This window comes from Eulemur rufifrons, chromosome 9 (genome assembly GCF_041146395.1).
Source record: "Eulemur rufifrons isolate Redbay chromosome 9, OSU_ERuf_1, whole genome shotgun sequence".
In the NCBI taxonomy this organism is placed as follows: Eukaryota; Metazoa; Chordata; class Mammalia; order Primates; family Lemuridae; genus Eulemur; species Eulemur rufifrons.
In genome coordinates, this window is record NC_090991.1 from 52,175,433 (window position 1) to 52,194,811 (window position 19,379).

The following is a 19,379-nucleotide window of genomic DNA, read 5'->3' on the forward strand; positions in this document are numbered from 1 at the left end:
GCACGAAGCTGGTTGGACGTGAGTGGGGCCAGGTGGAGGAGAGTGGAGGCTTTCTCTCCACACAAGCCAGGCTGCAGAGTCCCAGCCTGAGCTGGGAAAGACCCCCAGAGTCATTTTACACACAACTGGAGCTCTGGGGACTTCCCAGTGTGGGGTGGTCATGTCTGCTGCTGGCCAAGGTCCAGCCAGGGGAAGTGCTGTTGGCACCTGAGAGCTTTCTTCAGGCTGGCCCTGGAGCCTCCCACCCACCGTTGCAACGGCAGGTACATCTCCAAAGCCAGAAAGTTGGGGACGGGTTGGAGAGGGCAGCTAGATGCTAAAGGCTACATGATAGCCTGAGTGTTTCAGGGTTGCAAGGAGGCTTATCCAGCTTCTGGTCACTCTCATTTTATAGTGGAGACTCCCGGGACTTGGACAGGCCACACCCACTGGTTAAGGGGGGCGGGGGTCTGAAGCTAGACCTCAGGCCCATACAATGCGCCCCGCTTCTGGCTCTGTGGAAGGGCCTGAGCGCCACAGGCCGTTTACACTCAGGTCAAAAAGGGGTCCCTGGAGTTTCCGACCAGGGAGGGACAGAAGTCGGGCGAGTGTAGACAGTCGAAGTCGAAGTCGGAGCGGGTGTGAGGCAGCTGGTGCAGGATCCCTTGGAGGCAGCGCAGATGAGGCCCAGGGTACTGCCTGGCCCCCGGCGTAGCGGGGGGGGGGGGGGGGGTGTCTCCTCCAGGCGCGCACCTCCGTGGTGCTCTGCAGGAACCGAAGCAGTCTTCGGCTCTCGCGGTAGTGGCGCCCTAGGGAGTGGCATGGCCCATGGGGAGGAGCAGGGACCCCCGCCCGCCAGTCCCGCGGGGACGCGGGTCCTCCGCGCCTGCCCCGCACGGCCGGGGGAGGCGCACTGCTCGGCCGCGGCCGCGAGGTGGCGCCAGCGCGCTGAGGAACCGCCGCGGCTGCTCCCGGGCCGCCCCAGCCGCCGCGCGGCCGCCGCCTCCGAGGAAACAATGCGGCGCCTCCGGGCGTAGCGCGCGCCGGGCCGGACGCCGGACAACGGGCGCAGGCGGGCGAGCGGGCGAGCGGGCGGGCGCGGGGCACCCTCGTCGACAGCCATGGGCGCGGCGCGGCGGGAGGCCGGGCATCGGCGCGGCCCAGAGGCGCAGGGGGCCGGGGCGCGGGCCCGGGGCCGCCTCTAGCCGGCACCGAGGGCGCGGGGCCGGGGATGAGGGCGCCCGCCGCGGGGAGCCCGTCTGCGCGCCGCGGCGCCGTCCCGCCCAGCGAGCGAGCCCGAGCAGGCAGACGCGCGGCCGGCGGTCTGGGGGCGCGCCGCCTCCTGGCCCCCAAAATGTGAAGCGGGGAGGGCGGAGACGCAGAGACGGCCCGGCCGGGCGCCCTCGCCGCCCTCCGGCAGCCGCGCCGCCCCCCTTCCCTGCCCGCCGAGGCCGCGCCACCTCGCCGCCAGCGAGCCCAGACAGAGCCCTGCGCCCTGCCTCGCTCGACCCGGCTCCGGCCCGCAGAGGGTTCGTGGCCCGGACGCGGCGGGAGCTGGGCCCAGGACGGTGCGTCCGGCCTCCCCGCGCTGCTCGCCCAGACAAGTTTGAACAATGATCACAGTCAATCCCGATGGGAAGATAATGGTCAGAAGATGCCTGGTCACCCTGAGACCCTTTCGGTAAAGTTCTCTCCGGGTTGGCGCGGGAGGTCTTTTCTCTAAGGGGCGCAGGATAGAGGTGGGTTTGGTTGGCCCCTGCGAGGCTGCAAGTCGTGGTGGCAGAGGGGGCGGTTCGCGCTTCTACCCTTGGTGATGACCGGCGGGGCTGGGGAAGTGGATGGGTTGGGGTCAGGGTGCGGGGAGGGGGGTGTAATTCTGAGACCTGTCCCGACTTGATCTGGGTTGGGGAGGACGCGAGTGCAGAGGTGGGAATGGGGGCAGAAAGCACCCAGGTCGTGGTCCTGGGCCTCGGACGTCGCCTTAGCCAGCGCGCCCCTTCCCTGCCCCTCGAGGTCCTTCCCCACCTCGAGGACGGTCCTAACCGGGCGGCAAAGTTATTGCGCGGTCCCGGGGCGCCCCCTCCTGTGCCTTCGCCCACCCCTCTGCCAGTCCACCCCCACCCCTCGCCCGGGTGGCACTGTCCTCCTCCTGGCCCGGAGCCTGTTTGTCTCCGACAGGAGGGTCTCTGAGATTGGGGACGAGGACTCCTCAGCCGGAGGGGATTCGTCTCCCGACCAAGGGCCTCGGAGAGGCGGGGCAGGGGCGGCGCTGCGGGGCTGCGGGGCTTCGGGAGCCGGGGCTGGGGCAGGGGCTGGGAGGGCGGACAGAGGCGAAGACGACCCTGACCCGCCCTATTCCTAGGGTGGCCCGGTCCAGACAGGGCTGGGCCGCGCGGGACTCACCGGTCTCTGCTGGTCTCACACCAGGGGCCCCAGAGCCCAGCGGTGCCCGGGCAGCTCCCTGTCCTCTCGGGCGCCGCGGAGCAGGGGAGGAGGAGGGGGCGCTGCCCGATGGGTGCCGGGAGTGTCACCCGTGCAGTAGCTGGGCTGAGGAGGGCGCTGAGGGAGTGGCGGCCCGGGGCGCGGCCGGACTCGGGACCGGCCACAGGTGGGGTCCGGGCGCAGGACGGGGCGGGCGAGGGCTGCAGCTGGCAGGCGGAGGCGCCCAAGGCCTGGGTTGCAGGAGGGGCCAGGCTTGAGCCCCTGCTCTCCAGGCGCCTGGCCTGAGCCCCCAGCCCCTTCCAGGCCCCTTCTGGTCTCCCTCCCAGCTCCAGACGGGGTGGGGGTGGGGACACCTGGCTCCCGCCTCCCACCGCCCGGCCTGTTGTGCGGGGCTGTGAAGGCGCCTCGGGGCGGCAGGGGTCACACTGAACCACCGTGGTCCAGAGGATGCAGGAGGACGGGAGAGCTGGGGTAGGGTCTTGAGCGGGAGGGACGGCGGGTGTTGGGAGCACTCCCTAAGGTGCCCATGGGAAGCAGGGCAGGAAGCGGGTGTCCTCCTGGAGGGCCTTGCTCCTCTAGGGAAATCCGCGACTCCCTGGCCCAACGGGGACCGCTGAGAGGGTCCTTGCCGGGTCTCTCCGCACCCCAGCCAGCCCCGCCCTCCAGGTCCCTGCAAGCCCAGCTTCGCCCCGCATTTTTCTGGCGCAATTGGAGGCGTCCGCGGAACCCTAGCACCACGGACAGCGCTCACGCCCCAGTGCGCCTTCCTCTAAGGCCCTGTCCCTTTTTTGTTTTGTTTTGTTTTGTTTTTAGGCGGTTATCTGAAGGCAGGATTCAGGGGTGGGGCTGCATATGTTCCTCCCCTGCCCCCCATTGCTTAACTTCACCTCAGGGTCTCCCTAGGCAGCCTGGAGACCGACAGTCACCAGTGTGGACTTCATGCCCTTTTCAGATGGGGGCCAGGCCTCCCATCAGGTCACCCAACTTGTTAGTCCTCAAGGGCAGGCCGTGAATACTGTCCCTCTGATTTTCCCAGAGCTTCTGGCAGGGCCTGTGTTCTATAGGTGCTCCCGAAGTGTTGCTTGATGAGCATGTGGTTGGGTGAAAACGTTTTCACCTGAATCCACTGTGAATGGCCCCGGATGCTCTGGGGGACACTGGACCCCAGCAGAGGGAGACGCGGGTGAGGTGCGTTGTGGGCTTCAGGTTCCGGGATGAACACACCTTTCTCATAGCAGGTCTATGGACCCTGGCAGGCAGCCCCGGGCCCCAGCTCTAGATACAACTCCATGGCTCAGGGAGAGGGTGGGGGGGGGGAATGAGCTGGGAGAAGGCTGTCCTTGTCCTCAGCCTGGGAGGACAAATAGCTAATTTCCCCTGGGATCTCTGGGTGTGTGACGGCACCTCTCCTGTGCTGTTGCTCTGGCTGCTGTCCTGAGACCAGCCTGACTCCGTCCGGGGGAATCCCAGGATCTAGGCCCCGCCCCGAGGCTTGCTGGAGTTCCGTGAGGGGTCCCTCTGAGGTGAGGGAGCAGTGTCCCTAGTGCCATCCCGCCCACTGAATCCCATCTCCTGTCCTCCCTGTCAGCGGCGTGGTCTCCTGGTGGGTTCTGCCCCTCTCTGACTTAATCTCTAACAGCTTCCTTTAAATATGGGCTGGGAATTTGGTTGTGCTTTTTATTTTCTTCTGCAATTATGTGTTTTCTTTAATGGACCAAATTTTAATTAAATACTGCTCTGCCAGTTTCAAATAATGAAGATTAAAATGCACAAAGCAAGTCTTGCATAAAGACACAAACAATCACAGGCCCTGGGGGTGGGAGGTGGAGGTGACTTGTGGGGCTCTCCCCGGAGAGCCTGGCTTCACACCAGATGGGGATCCTCACCCTGACCTGGTGGGAGGGCTCCCCTTTCAGCTCTGCCAGTTCATCTAGTCCTCTGATAGACTCAAGGTCCCAGAAGAGCCACCACCTCTGGCCACCCCCAAGGCCGGTGAGGTCAGTTCTCCTGTTTGGGGCTCAGTACCAAAGATTGAAGCAGCAGGATCCTGGAGCTGGATTTGAAGTGGGAATTCTGTGCCTTGTTCCCTGTTGTCCCCTGGGGCTACCCCGGTGGCTGGCACCTGGTGGATAATCAATAACTATATCTTGAAGGAATGAACAAGAGTCCTGCTTTGGCCAGCCCTCCCACCCAGTGTGACAGCACACACACCTGTGTGGCACCCCACGCACAGGTGTGAGCACACCCTGGCCAGTCAGTGGTGCAGACTGACAATCCCGTGTGTGCCTGCCTAGGGAGTCCGGGTACCGAGGGGGGCCGAGGGGTTCTGGCCTCAAGATTGTACCTGTCTAGTAGTGACAGGGGACCCCTCCCCATGAGCACGGATGAGGGGGTGTCTGGGCGAGCTCGTGACTAACTGCCGCAGTGAGGCCTGTGTACGAAAGTGCCGAGGGTGGCCCGGGTGATTGATGGGATCTGGGTGGGTCCCATCTGGACCAGTTACTTGCCTGCTGGCTGGCGTCAGGCCCTGCTGTGTCCACCAGTGGTTCTCAAACTTTAGCCCGGATCAGAGCCACAGGGAGAGCTGCTAAAACAGATTGCTTGCCCCACCCCAGAGTGTCTGCCTCGGTAAATCTGGGATCAGCCCCAGAATTTGCATTTCCAACTATTCTCAGGTGATGCAGATGCTGCTGGCCCGGGGACCACACTTTGGGGACCACTACTGTTAATGAACCAGCTCCATCCCGAGGCCAGAACTTGCCCAGCCTTATGCCAATCAACATGCATCGTCCTCCCTCATGGTTTTCCACGGGGCTTGTGGCCGGCTTCTTGCAGCCAGGCTCTCTTCATCCTGTGGTGGTGGGAGCCCCCCAGGCCAGGAGCTCAGCCCCCTGTCCTTTCATTCTCCCATCCGTCCCTTGCTTCCTTTGCGCATTCATTCATTCTTAAAGCACTTGTGCAGCCTTTACTAGGTGGAGTGCCAGGGTGCCAAGGTGCTGGCCTGCCCTGCTGACCCACCCTTTTCCTCTCTGCAGGCTTTTTGTGCTGGGAATCGGCTTCTTCACTCTGTGTTTCCTGATGACATCTCTGGGAGGCCAGTTCTCCGCCCGGCGCCTGGGGGACTCACCCTTCACCATCCGCACAGAAGGTATCTTGGTGGGGCAAAGGGAGTCGGAAATGACTTCAGTGTTTATGGGTCAAGGAGGAGGCGCCTGTGAGCCAAGCACTACAGGGGATTCTGTGACCCTGCTGCTGCCTTGACTCTGGTCCTGGCTGTGGTCACTGGGCTTCCTCTGGCCGAGATGCTCAGGCCAGGCAAGAGCCTTTGAGCCAGGGTCTCCCGGGCATCGGAAGAGGCTGCCTGTGTTGGTTCTAGTTGGGTGTCGGGGGTGGAGGGTCTCTAGATACGACACCTGTCTCTTTGAGACACACATATCCTCCCCTTTGGCCCAGGCTGTGTCCACAGTGGGGGACAGCCCCGGCCATGAGGTCACATGTCTTATCTCTGAGCTCTGGGGACGTAGATCTGTCCAGTCCTTCTTTGCCCCCCCATTGCCCACAGGACACTTGCAAGGTGGTGGGATAGAGTTTCCAACCATGGGCTTTGAGGACCACATGGGTCTGGGTTTGCATCCTGGTTCATCACCTAGCTGCTCTCTGCTGTTGGCCAGGTCCCCTGACCCACCTACCAAGAAGGAAAGCAATGACCTTCAGAGGTTGGGTTGAATGGGCTCTCACGTGGAGATTACCTGGCACGGTTGGTGCCATGGGGCGTGAGTGTGACGAACTGGGAGCCCTTCTCCTAGAGCCGGGCCTTGCCCTCATCTCACCCACGGAGGGCAGGGAGCAGAACAGGGTCCTGCCCCGTGTGTCACTGGTGGGAAGGAGGAGCAAGGAGGAGCTGTTTGGGGGCTGCCCCTGGGGAAGTCTCTCTTTGAAGTCCACCTTCTGGGACTCACAGGGCTTAGCCATCTGGCTCCCCTCCGACGACTATTGTAGACATCCCGAGTGGATTAGATTGTCATCTGGGATGGGTGCTCCGAGGGGCTCTTATTACGCCATCTGGTATCTCCTCATTAGTTTCATTCCTTTGGTTTACCATGCACTTCTTTAAACTTGCAAAAGCTCTCAGAAGAAATCTCACACTTATTAGTCATTCAAGCCCGAGTGTAAGTTAATTCATCCCGTCTCTGACTCGCAGAGATGCCTCAATCTCTTAGGCTCTTATTTTTCGTCTGGTAAATGGGGGTGATGATACCTGCCTCCCCAGGGTCGCCAAGGGATGTGCTAGGATAAAACACAGGGAGGGTCCTGGGCGGCATCTGGAGAGCAGCGAGAGCTCCGTACGTTGTGACGGACGTGTTGAGTCTGAAACGGGGCCACGGCAGGAGGGATGTTTGCGGAAGAGGACCAGGGAGATGCCAGAATTTCTGCACCGGAGACGCTGAGGCTCGAGGTTGGCAGAGCGGGTGGGGCAGTTGTGAAGGTGCCCTGGAAGGGACTCGGGGGTGGGATGGAGGGGAAGTGGTGTGTGGGGAGATGGGATGTGGGGAGATGCCTACGCTACCTGGGTGCCACCTCTGGAAAGGGGCTGTGCCTGTCTGGGTGGGCTGCTACGAAGGGCGTGAGGAAGCTGGACCTCCAGAAAGGGCGGGGGTCTAAGAGATGGATGTTAGGGACGGGGGAGGAGGGCTGCATCGCTGGCTCTGGCTTTTCTGCCTGTCTGTCCGAAGGGGTTTGTCAAGGCAACTCTGCTACCCCACGGCTCCTGCCCCGTCCCGGCGGGGTTGCGCACAGGGGCCCAGGGTACAAGGGGCTGTGGGAGGGCTGCCTGCTCTGCACTGTGAGGCTTTGCCTGGCAGCGGGGGTAGGGGTCGAGCTCCCGCCTCAGATCTGTGTCTTAGAGGTGGATGGATCCACAGAGGGGAGGGACTTGCCCAAGGTCATGGGCTTAGACTAGAGGCGCGTGCACGTGTGTGTGTGTGTGTGTGTGAGTGTGTGTGTGTGTGAGTGTTCATGTGCTTCAACTTTTCATTGAGGTATAATACACAAAACTGAACAATCCATGCTACCAGCAACCCAGATCAAGAAACAGAACATGGTCAGCGCCCGAAGTGTCCGCATGCCGCCTCCCAAGGACAGTCACGATCCTGACTTCCGGTAGTGCAGAAGAGTTTTGCCTGTTTTTAGATGTTTGAGGATAGAGTCACGCAGGGGGCTTCTTTCGTGTGTGGCTGCTCTCTCTGAATAATGCATTCGTGAGCCTCGCCCGTCCTGCCGTGTGTGCTGGCGGGCACTTGTCCCCACTGCTGTGCGCCTTGCCTGTGTGGATGCACCGCCATATTTTTATCCTTCCTGCCGTTGGTGGGCATTTGGTTGTTCCAGTTTTGGGCTTTTGTGAACAGTGCTGCTGTGAATATCCTGGTGCGTGCCTTTTGGTGAACACGTGGGCAACTCTGTAGGGTGTACCCAGGAGTGCATTTTGTATGTGCTGTCATTAATTCTCAGACCAAGTTTACCCAAGTCAGAGACTGTCACCTTTCCCAGGCCCCTGGGCTGGAAGCTGAGTGCCTGGAATACGGAACTAAAGTCCAGGAGAAGGAGGAGACAGAGAAAGAAAAGAGGGCCCCGAGAACCAGGAGAACTGACCCTGACAAGGGCTCATATCCCAGTTCTCATTGTCCTCCGTGATTTCTCTCACGCCCTTGGATTGAGCTAATTCGCTTGGACAGACCCACGGCAGGGGCTCGGGCCTGGGAGCCCTTTGCACTGTGGGTTTAAAATCCTGGTCCTGCCAGAGAAGCTCCTCGAACCTCATCCGCACAGCACACCACCCCCGCGCCCTAGGGCAGGACTGAGGCTGCAGGGGGTGCTTGGCAAGTTGCTTGGCTGGATCAGGCCTGGGGAGGGAACCACGAGTCATGGGCCAGGGTTGAGTTGTTAGATGACACATTCTATTATCCCACAGAATTCTGTGGGGTCTAAGCAAGCTGACAGCAGAATCAGGAGAAGGAAACCCACTAAGGCCCTGCCATTTAGGAAAAAAAAAAAAAATCCTTGCATTGGTCAACAAAACAATCTGAGCACAAATGAGAAAAACAATCTCCTTGCCTGTCAAACCAGCGAAGGGAATGGGGCCCACGAGGACGGTGGCTGGGAAGGGGTGGGGAGGAGATGGTTTTTCTCTGAAGGGAGAGTACAAGAGGCCAACGCAGCCGCCCGTGGACTCTGGGTCCTCGTGGAGGCTCCGAGCTCTCCGCTGTGCCAGTTTATACTTCATGATAAAGTCCGCTAGTTTGGGGCTAAAAATATGACAGACATCTCATTCCCTATTCTGCACACTCGTCCTGAAGATTCAGGAGAGGAGGCTGGGTGGGGAATTATAACTCAGAGGTCTGACTTCATTCCCTCCTGCTGCAGGGCCGGGCCTGGGCCTGGGGGAGGGTTTTTGGCCTGCCCCTCCCAGGCAGCTCTGCACCCCTTCCCACCCAGGCCCTTCTGTTCCCCTGGGGAGGGATCTGCTTCCCTCCCGAGGAAGTAGTGTCTGCAGCCTCCTTCCCAGCGTGGCCGCAGCTTCACTGCCGTGTGTGGGGCTGTTCCCTGCTCTCCGTCTTGTCTTGAGGAAGTGGCCGTAGGAGGCTGTCTCTGGGGTCTGCAGGCTGGAGGTCCTTGGTGCAGCTGCCTGTGTTTGCCAGGACCCCCCATGCCCTGGCTGGAGTTGAACCTGGGAACGCTTCCTGGTTCTGTGGTTGGCTCTGGCCTTGGACCCTGGTGCGAGGGGGCTCTGGGGCTCTTCTCCCAGAGGCTGGGGTGGATGGGGGGCCGGGCCCAGAGGGCCGAGGGAGAGCTGCCTCTGGCCTCCCGGGACCTGTCCTCGTCTCCTCTGCTGCCCGGAGCCTGGAGCCCCGAGCCCTGAGCTCGGAGCTCCCACGGCCTCAGCTGGTTCTGCGGTGGCCGAGTACAGAGAGACAAATGTTCTCATTTCTCCAGCTGTGCAAACGGTGCCAGGGAGGGCTTTGTTATCCAGTGAGGTGGGGGCTTGTTCAATTTCTGGCAGTAAAGGGTAGGGGTGGGGACCAGGAAGGGGGGACAGGGGAGGCTGGGAGGGACAGAGAGAAACAGAGAGAGCGTCTAGGGAGGGGACGGGGCCTCGGTGGGTAATAAAAACACCCGTCTATAAATATGAGGATGCATTTGTATCTCTCTGTGTCCTAGCTTTCCTTATTTATATGGAGATATGGAGGGAACACATGTTAGTTCTGAGATGTATCGCTGGGGCCTCCCATTAAATACATTTCAATTTAGCTGACACCAAGTATGGGGAAGCGGTGTCAGCTTGCTCTGCTGACAGTCCTGGGGCTGGTGGCAGCATCCGAGGGGGCGAGTGACCTGCCTCCCTCCTGGGTGCCATCCCTGGCCTTGTCTTTGGGCATCTCCTGGGCAGAAAATGTGCTTGGTGCTGGGGGGACCCTTGGGAAGAAGTGGGGGCTGTCTCCCGGGTCTCAGGCCTTCTGGAATTCCTCCCCCCACACACAGGGTGGGGCAGCTCCTGAGCCCGGGGTTGGGTGGGGGTGTCCTGCTGTCTTGGTCCGGTCTGATGGGTGGGGGCTTAAAGGACCATCCAAGGGATCTGTCTCCTTAGGCACAGCCACAGTGAGCTCTGGGCTGCGGCCACCCACACCTCCGGAAGTCCTCTCGTCTTTTGGGGTGATGCTGTCTGTTGACATCTTTTAAGAATTGGCTTAATCCTTCCTATGAAGGGCAATCCAGAACCCCCAAATCTCCAAGATTCTTGGGGAGGAGGGGCTTGTGTTTCCCTGGTCACCTCTTGTTCTGATTTCCTGCCTCTGCCGAATTACCCCACGCCGGCATCTCTCCTGCTTCCTCAGTCTTTCGCACTCTGACCTAGTGGGAGGGCACCCTGTTCCCCCTAAGGCCCCCCACTCCAGAGCCCACTAACACCAGGCCGTGGGTGTAGCCACCTGCGCAGAGGGGGGGGGTTTCAGACCACTGCCCAACGCAGCTAACAGATTCAGATTTCCACTTGCGCACCTGCCACCAGGAGCCCCTGGGTCGCCCCTGCGCCAGGGGCTTCCCTGTCCTGCTTAGCCCCTCTGCCCACTCCTGCCATCCTGTCCCTCCTTCTCTCTCCTTTTTTTTTTTTTTTTTTTTGAGACCGAGTCTCACTCTGTCACCCTGGGTAGAGTGCGGTGGCATCATCGCAGCTTGCTGCAACTTCAAACTCCTGGGCTGATTTTTCTATTTTTTATAGAGACGGAGTCTCGCTCTTGCTTAGGCTGGTCTCGAACTCCTGACCTCAAGCAATCCTCCCACCTTGGCCTCCCAGAGTGCTAGGATCACAGGTGTGAGCCACCGCACTGGCCTCCCTCTCTCCTTCTCTCTCAGGTGTCCTGTGGGACTGTGAGAGTCACCGAGCTCTCGCTCGGTCTGCTCTGGGCAGCTGGACGCTGCTCTGCCCACCCGGGAGTGTAGCAGAACAAAACCGAACCCTCTCCCTGAGAGGGTTTATAGCTTCTTTCCTTTCCCGATACCCTGCTTCCCAGGGGCAACTGGGGGGAGATGCAGAAACAGGAGTCAGGCTGTAGAACCTCAGAGGCCAGTGAGTCCAACCCCCTTATTTTACACGAGGGGAAACTGAGGCCAAGAGAAGGAAAGTGACCTGCCTCCCCTCCAGCCTGGCCTGGGCCAGCCAGCAGCTGCTGCAGCCTCTGCTCTGTCAGCTCTCGGGGCCCTGCAGCTCTAGGCCAGAGCTCGGAGTTTTTGGCCCATCAGCTAGTTAGCAGCCTGGGGCACGGGGTTGGAGCGTGGTGGAGCGTCCTGTGATGCTGAGGCCACAGGCAGGGGCGCAGGCAGTGAGGAGGGGCAAAGAGAACTTGGGATGGGCTCGGAGAGCCGGGCCAGCAGAGTCACGGGCAGGGTGCCAGGTTCCCGGAACACAGTGTCACCCCTGAAGCCGCGGTGTGGGCTCAGCACTGCTGGGGTGCTACACCTGCAGGAACAAGCCGCTGACCAGGCCCTGTGGCCAGTCAGGCCTGAGTGCTCTGGCCAGGGCGTGGCTGGGGGACTCAGATGGCAGGCCCTGATTCTAGGGCATCCCAGCCATGGTCTTGCCTTCCTTCTTTGTTCATTCCACTCCTTTGGGGAAGGGGCCACCCCAGCCCAAACTGTGAGCAGTGGCTCACCAGGGCCACCCAGGGAGGCCAGGCAGGCTGCGCACTGCACAACTTCATCATGCCCATTCGGCGTCCACAAGACAGGTGGTGCCCCAGGGGGTTGTGCAAAGTAACAGCCAGGCCAGGTCATCTGATGTCCTCCCATTTTTCTAGCTGAAATGATGGGAAACTGCCTCTTGTTTCCTCTGTGCCCCAGGCGCTGGTGACGGCTGGGCGCTGCGTTGGGATGATGGGCTCGGGCAGGGGTCTCAGAGATGAGAGCGATCTGAAGGGTAAACCATTGCCCACAACTCTGTGAAGTTGAAAGAGACGGGAGCTGTTTCTGTCTTGTTTGATGGATGAACCGATTGAGTGGGTGAGAGCGTGGGGAGGGGCCGGGTGGCCAGACAGGCCTGAGTTTGTGTCATTTAACTGATTTTTCAAAAATCCGCTCAGTTTTCTGAGAGGGAAACGAGGGAAACGTGGGAAGGTCATTTGCTATTTCAGCTCTTGGGCTGAGAGGGAACAGAGATGGCGTTTTTACTTCCTCCTTTCTGTGCCCGTTTTCTCTGACACCCGACCCCACCCGGGGCCTGCTCCTGCGGCTCCGCCTCTCCCTCCTCCTCCTCCTCCTCCTCTGCTCCCTGCTCTCCTGGCCCCTCCTGCCTCCCCCATCATGGTTCATGCTGTCCCGGCCAGGGGGCCTTGTCTCCCCGGCTCCCTGAGGAAGCCGCAGCTCCTCCCTGTTCCAAGGCACACGAGTGGTCCCTCCCCAGCTCCTGGGGGGCCTCCCCTGGCCTCAGCAGGCCCAGCTGGCAGAGGAGCCCGGCCAGGGGGTCGAACATCACGTGGGAAAGCGACAGCTGCTGGGCTGGCCAGAGCAGGGGAGGAGGGGGACGAGCCCAGCAGAGGTGTCAGAGCAGCCCTGATGACCAGGGCCTCTCTCAGCTCAGTTGCCGGCCGCCCCTCCCTTCTCTCCCTCCTCTGCCCCCTGTTCTCAGTGGCCTCTGCTGCCACCTCTGCAGTGCTGTGACACTGGGCTGCAGGGGGCCTGCTATTCTTGCCTGGAGCTGGGGCTGCTGAGGCCGAGAGCAGTCGGACGCCTCCCCACGGTCACACGGGGTCTGTCTGCGTCGCAGCCCTGTCTGTCCCTCTGAGCCTGCTGGGGTGGCCAGGTCCTGAGAAGCAGATGCTGTTGCTCACACCCCTCGGCCCTTACGATTTCAATTCTGATGCACACGGACCAGACTTCCCGCTGCCAGCACCTGTGTGGCTTTGCTGAGAGCTTCCTTTGGCCACCCCACAGCGGGCAGAAAGTGCCAGAACATGACCATCCCTGGGAGCAGCCCCGCCCCACTGACTGGCAGGATATGGTGTGCAAATGCCCCAGCTCCCTCGCCCCCTCCCCAGGTGGGGCAGCCCTGAGGCAAGCTCTACACTGGCTCCCGGCACGGCTGAGCTCCGGGTGCCCCTGGCATGGGGGCCTCCCCTGCCCTGTCCCCCCTCACCCCCCTGCAGGGTTCCTTCCCCTCCCCAAGCCTTGTCCCAGGCTTTGCTTCTGGGCAACCCCACCCACAGCATCCCCTATCCCACCTCTGTCCCGGCAGCCCGAGGCACAGGAGGGTTTTTGTCTCCATGTGACTTGGCTCATTTGTTGCGAGTGACTTCGAGCCTGACCTGTGGGGTTCGAAGGAGCCGAGTTGGGGGTTTTGGTGCCTGAGCTGAGCACCGTGCGGACTGTGTGGAGGGCTGCGTAAAACCTCCAGGAGATTTGATTAAGAAGGAGGGCAGAAGCTCGCTCACGCTGGCTGGCACACCGATGGTCACAGGTGATTAGAAGGAAGCCCTGAGGGTCCCAGGCCAGTTAATGGGGTCCCAGTTGATGCACTTTGCTGTCAGTCAATTCTGCTCTTCGCAAGGTCTCCCTGCCCAGGCTGGGGACAGAGGACAGAGCTGCCGCCTCAGCCCTAGAAGGGCCTGTCCTGCCAGTTGACCTTTGACCTTTGGGAACCGAAAGCCAAACTTGAGATTCAGGACAAATGCATTCTGGTTGTCCACAGCGGGGTCCAGGGAGTGGGACAGGGAAGGGGTCAGTGCCCAGAGCCTGGGCTGGAGAAGGAGGTTGGGGAGCAACAGGGGCCTGGACCCTAGAACACGGCTGCCAGCCTCCCGCGTGCGTCAGGATCACGTGGGGAGCGAGCAGAGTGCGGATTCCTGGGCCCCAGGCTCCAGAGAGGTGGGCTGGCAAATCTAGACCAGGGCCCAGAAATCTGAATTTTAACTGCCTGGCCAGGAGGTTGAGGTGCCAGCGGACGACGGACGACGCTGTCGGAAGCCCTGGCCTGGAAGCTCTGTGTGGGGCGAGGGGGCTTTCCGTGCTGTCCCACAGGCCTGAGCGTCGAGGGGGCCCCGCTGTGTCTAAAGCTGCATTTTAGGCCGGGCGTGGTGGCTCACGCCTGTAATCCTAGCACTCTGGGAGGCCGAGGCGGGTGGATCGCTCAGGGTCAGGAGTTCGAGACCAGCCTGAGCAAGGGCGAGACCCCATCTCTACTAAAATTAGAAAGAAATTATCTGGCCAACTAAAATATATATAGAAAAAATTAGCCGGGCATGGTGGCACATGCCTGTATTCCCAGCTACTCGGGAGGCTGAGGCAGTAGGATTGCTTGAGCCCAGGAGTTTGAGGTTGCTGTGAGCTAGGCTGACGCCACAGCACTCACTCTAGCCCGGGCAAAAAAGCGAGACTCTGTCTCAAAAAAAAAAAAAAAAAAAAAGCTGCATTTTACAGTTGACAAAACTGAGGCCCAGAGAGGTTAAAAAAAACTATTCCAGCCTTGCCCAGCGTTAGGGAGCAGGGTTGGCCCAATGCTCTCTGCTCTACCCTGTTGCTGTTCCCTGTACCACAAGGTGACAAGGGCAGCAGGGGTGTCCTGCCTGCAGGGCGATGGTGGTGCGGGCTCCCTCTCCAGACCCCTCCCTTGCAGGGGCAAGGAATGCCTGGGAAATGGGAGGGGGCTGGGGTCCCACCAGGCAGCCTCCCGTGGCGTCCCATGGGGTTTGGAAGGAGCTGAGTTGCTTGGGCGTCCCCTGACTGTGCCCGCACTGTGCCCACAGTGATGGGTGGCCCCGAGTCCCGCGGCGTCCTCCGCAAGATGAGCGACCTGCTGGAGCTGATGGTGAAGCGCATGGACACGCTGGCCAGGCTGCAGAACAGCAGCGAGCCGCACCGGGCCGCCGGCCACGCGCACTTCGCGGCAGACAGGTGAGGGGGCGCGGAGGACGGGGGAGGTGTGGGGGCAGGGCAGGGGTGGTCCCCTGGGGGGCTGTGGCTGGGGGACAGCCTCCACATGCGCTGCAGGGCTGGACCCGGGTGCTGTCTCTCTTCCCCGTACATACACACATACATGCATACTGTGTGATTTTTACAAATTTCACATAAGTGGCATCTCACAGCACATATTCTGCAGCCTGGCTTTTGTTGCTGTTGTTTTTTGAGCTGTGTCCATATTAAGGGGCATGTGTGGCCACTAATGGACCCTGGCCCACTTGTGCCAAGTAGAATTTCCTGGCCTATTTATTCTGTCTATTCCCCTGCTCAGGCCAGCATGTCTGACAGTCTGTGGTCCCGCGTCCCTGCGGGAAGCCCAGCGGTGCAAAATCCAAGTCGTGTGTCTTAGGTCTATAGGAAATCTCTGGTACCTCGGAGAACAGGCGTGTGTGAAGTTGGGCCGTCCCGACTGGGGAGTCCTAGCCCCAGATGTGGGTATGGAAGGAGGGCGCTCTGACGCACCCCCCATTCTGGAGAGATGAGCTCCACTTTCCCTCTTTTTTTTCTTTTTTGAGATGAGGTCTTGCTTGTTGGCCTGGCTGGATTTGAACTCCTGGGGCTCAGGTGATCCTCCCACCTCCATCTCCCAAGTAGCTGGGACTACAGGTGTGGACTGCCATGCCTGGCTCACTCCCCCTCTTTTATGTACTGGGGTACTTTATGAGATTGATTTGCTACATGTGTTCTAGCTGCTAAAAAATAAGTTTGAAACCCACAGTTTTAGACAATTTGCAGAAAAGCTCTGCCTCAGCCAGTGTGTGTGATGTAACAGCTGAAGCTCCATTGCCGGAGTTGGGTGAAATCGAAGGAAATGATGGCGCTGAGTCCTGGCCAGCCTGAGGGAGGAGCAGGTGCTGGAGGGACCCCCTCCCGGGTCGGGCCTGAAATGCATTGTGCCCCTGCGGGCTGGTGTGGGATCCTTTGCCGCACGCTCTGCCTGTGCTGGGCTGCTGGCCAGGGGCCAACCTCTAACTGGCCTTGCCGACTGAGTGAGCAACCTGGGTGCCAGGCAGGGCCAGCCTAGTGTCGGCGTCATTGTCCTCATATGAGGTGACATTTACAGAAAGTGCACTAAGCGCCTGGCATCGTTCTTACTGTGTTACCTCCACGATCTCGTCCATCCCACAACCATCCCATGCAGGGCTTGAATCTCCAGAGGAGGAAACTCGCCCAAAGTTGCACAGCTGTACGGGGCTGGGCCTGGCGTTGGGTCTGGCCGACTGGCTCCGCAGCCCACATTTCCACCCATCGTGCTCTTTTTGGCCATTTGGTAACTATGCGGCGATGTGTGGTTCAGTTTGTAAGACTTTTCACATCAATTAATTCACAGATCAAAAAAAAAAAAAATCCTGTGAGGCCTCGTGCTCTGATGTTTTCGGTTTGGAAAACGTAGGCAGTCCTGGAAAATTACAGTCCTGGAACCGGGATTGCGTGTGACACTGAGGTGCAGTGTCTGCCACGGGGCCTGGTTGGTGGTGGGCGCTTATCCCCCAGGAGGTCGGGCCGCCTCGGCAGGCCACATGGTCTTGTGCTGGGTCCCCAGTTAGATGCCGTTTCACCCACCAGGACTTAGCATCTAATGGAATATTATGAATTATGTATTGGGGGCCTGCTAAGCGCCAGGCTACAGGTGCTAGGGACACAGTGATGAGCACAAGAAAGCCATGTCCTCATTCCTGGAGGAGAAGCAGGAAATAACCAGGAAGAAGAAATAAACGAGATTATTCCAGACACTGATACATGCGCTAAAGATTAGAGACTAGGAAAGGGGCCATGCAGACAGGGTGGTCTGGGAAAGCCCTTCTGAGTCGGTGATGTTTGAGCCTGACTCTGAATGATGGATGGAGCTGGCCACATGGGAGCTGTATTGAGAGAATTTGAGGCAGAGAGAGCAGCAGGTGCAAAGGCCCTGGGGTCTGTTAGAGGGAAGGAACCACTGTGAAGGCCAATATTGCAGAGCCTGAGGAGGGGCGGGAGAGGGTCAGCTGTGCCACATCACACAGGGCTTTGCTGGCCATGGGACCTATTCTGAAAGCCATGGGAAGCCTGTGGATTTATTTTTTAAAAAGATTGCTCTGGGCCGGGCGCGGTGGCTCACGCCTGTAATCCTAGCACTCTGGGAGGCCGAGGCGGGTGGATTGTTTGAGCTCAGGAGTTCGAGACCAGCCTGAGCAAGAGCGAGACCCCGTCTCTACTAAAAATAGAAAGAAATTATCTGGCCAACTAAAATATATATATAGAAAAAATTAGCCAGGCATGGTGGCACATGCCTGTAGTCCCAGCTACTCGGGAGGCTGAGGCAGGAGGATCGCTTGAGCCCAGGAGTTTGAGGTTGCTGTGAGCTAGGCTGACGCCATGGCAACTCACTCTAGGCCGGGCAACAGAGTGAGACTCTGTCTCAAAAAAATAAAAAAAAAAAAGATTGCTGTGACCTCTCTATAAAACTGCGTGAGTGGGATGGCAAGAGGGGAAGCAGAGAGGCCAGTGGTAGAGCTGGGGAGATGGAGGCAGAGGTGGTGCGGCTCCCTTGGAATTCCCTGTCCGTATGCATGGCTCCCTCTCCTCCGATGCCACTGTGTCCCCTCGGATCCACCCCTCGTCTCCCTCTCATTCTGCCCACGTTCCTGTCTGCCCCAGCCGTGCTGCCGGTCCAGCTGCTGTCCACAAGTCTAGACCCAGCTGGCCCCCTACCGAGGACCCTGTCACGGGCAACAGCGTTGAGGGTCCGGGCCTGCCTTCCTGGGCTGGGGTGCTACTGCCAGCACAGTCAGTGTCTCTCTGGTTTCTTCCAGTCCTGGCCTGTCCCTCCCTCCGCCCCGCTTGCCCTTCCTCTCCTCCAGGGGAAGGAGGGAGCTGCAGGGGGGGGAGCATGCGCCACCTCCCGGCTCCGTCCCGGGAAATAGCAACGATCCATCATGACCAGCGGAGCCATCAGACCCACAGACAGAGCCGTAAATCTCAGGGACACTGTTGCTTCTGGTCTTGGGGGAGAAGCGGGGGGTGTGTCCAGGGCATGCGAAAGCGGCGTGCTCACATCCCCCGTGCACAAACACTGCCGCCCCTCCCCACCCTTAACCTGACTCCAGCGTAACCATCCTGTAACCATCCTGAAGCCAGGCCGGCGAGGACCCCGCAGCAGCAGGTGCCGGTGTGTCTCCGGCACACTCTCATGCACCTGCACTTGGGTTTCCCACTTTGCAATTGTCTGCGGCTTAAAGGAAAACCTCTACCATCCTCCATCTGCCCTTTTGGAAGCTTCTGGACTGCTGCCTTCTACTCACGGCTGGTGTGTCCTCGGGGAAAGCAAATTTGCTTTTTTAGCCTTGGAAAACATAATTAGGGAGGCAGATTCGCTGCAAATGGCATCATGTTATGTATCCTAAAGCCAAATAGTAATGATCTTTGAATTTTCCATAAGGTCATAAAACCGTGGAGAGTTGAGGCTGTTCTAAAGTCAATCTGTATTCGTCAGCTGCCTACTGTGTGCAGTCTGGGTGGGAGATGTCAGAGTAGCTGGGGTGGGGGGGATGCAAAGGAGGTGGAATCGGAGCTCTGTCCTTGGAGAGTTTACGGCCACCTGGGGAGAGGGAATGCACGCCCTCGCCCTCGCTGTGCAGTCTGGAGAGTACTGCGGCCACGGCTGCCCCAGGCTGGCCCCTGGCTGCTCACTGCTGGGTGGCCGCAAGCATTGAACGTCTCTGAGGATCACCTGTGTGTTAGAGATGGCACCGAGGGAAGGGAGGACGGGGCCCTGTGCCCGGTGCTCAGAAGGACAGTCTATCTCCCTTCCCCACGCCTGAGGGGGGTGTGGGATGAGCCTTGAAGGAGGGGCATTTCCACAAGGGGGACAGCCAGCGACCTGGACAGAGGGAGTGAGCAGATCCACCCATGGTGGCTGAGGCCCAGGGAGGGGCCTAGGGAGCGGGTGCTGCCGGGTCGCACTCTGCGGCTGGAGGACCTGGTGAGCCAGGGGCAGTGGCGGGCACGAACCCCAAACAAAAAACCACCCGTGGACTCCAGACTCCCGAGTTTATGTCTTAAGCAGGGGCCATAGCCCCGGACTCCACTGTCAAATACCCACCTGCCCGCCCACCTGGATGTCCTGGAGGGACTCAAACTTGGTGTCTCCTGAATGCACCCAAGACCCCTGCTCAGACCGTGTCAGCTCCTAGATTTCCACAGCCCAGACCCTGGCCTTGCAGTCAGCCTTGACCGTTTTCTTCCTCACACCTGTGTCCAGTCTGTCAGCAATTCTCCCCACCTTCTGAGTATGCCCAGAATCCCACCTCTTCTCGCCCACCCTCCCAGCTATTCCCGACTCAGCAGCCAGTGGGATCTTTTAAAAACGTCAGTTAGATCAAGTCTCTCCTCCGTGGCTCTCTAGCTCACTCAGGGGAGAGCTGAAGTTCTTCCAGTGGCCCCGGCATGCCTGGCCTCACTTGTTCCCAGCCTGCTTG

At 59.9% G+C, this 19,379-nt stretch overlaps 1 protein-coding gene across 2 annotated transcripts in view; it reads left to right on the top strand.

The window, feature by feature from the left end:
- The first annotated feature begins 1,592 nt into the window (after window positions 1-1,592).
- Window positions 1,593-19,379, top strand: part of MGAT5B (alpha-1,6-mannosylglycoprotein 6-beta-N-acetylglucosaminyltransferase B) — a 64,878-nt gene continuing 47,091 nt past the window's right edge. For both annotated transcript variants that reach the window (XM_069481744.1, XM_069481745.1), the window contains exons 1-3: window positions 1,593-1,660; window positions 5,457-5,569; window positions 14,709-14,856. In XM_069481744.1, coding sequence (XP_069337845.1) covers window positions 1,593-1,660; window positions 5,457-5,569; window positions 14,709-14,856 — 329 coding nt within the window. The remainder of the gene's footprint in view (window positions 1,661-5,456; window positions 5,570-14,708; window positions 14,857-19,379) is intronic.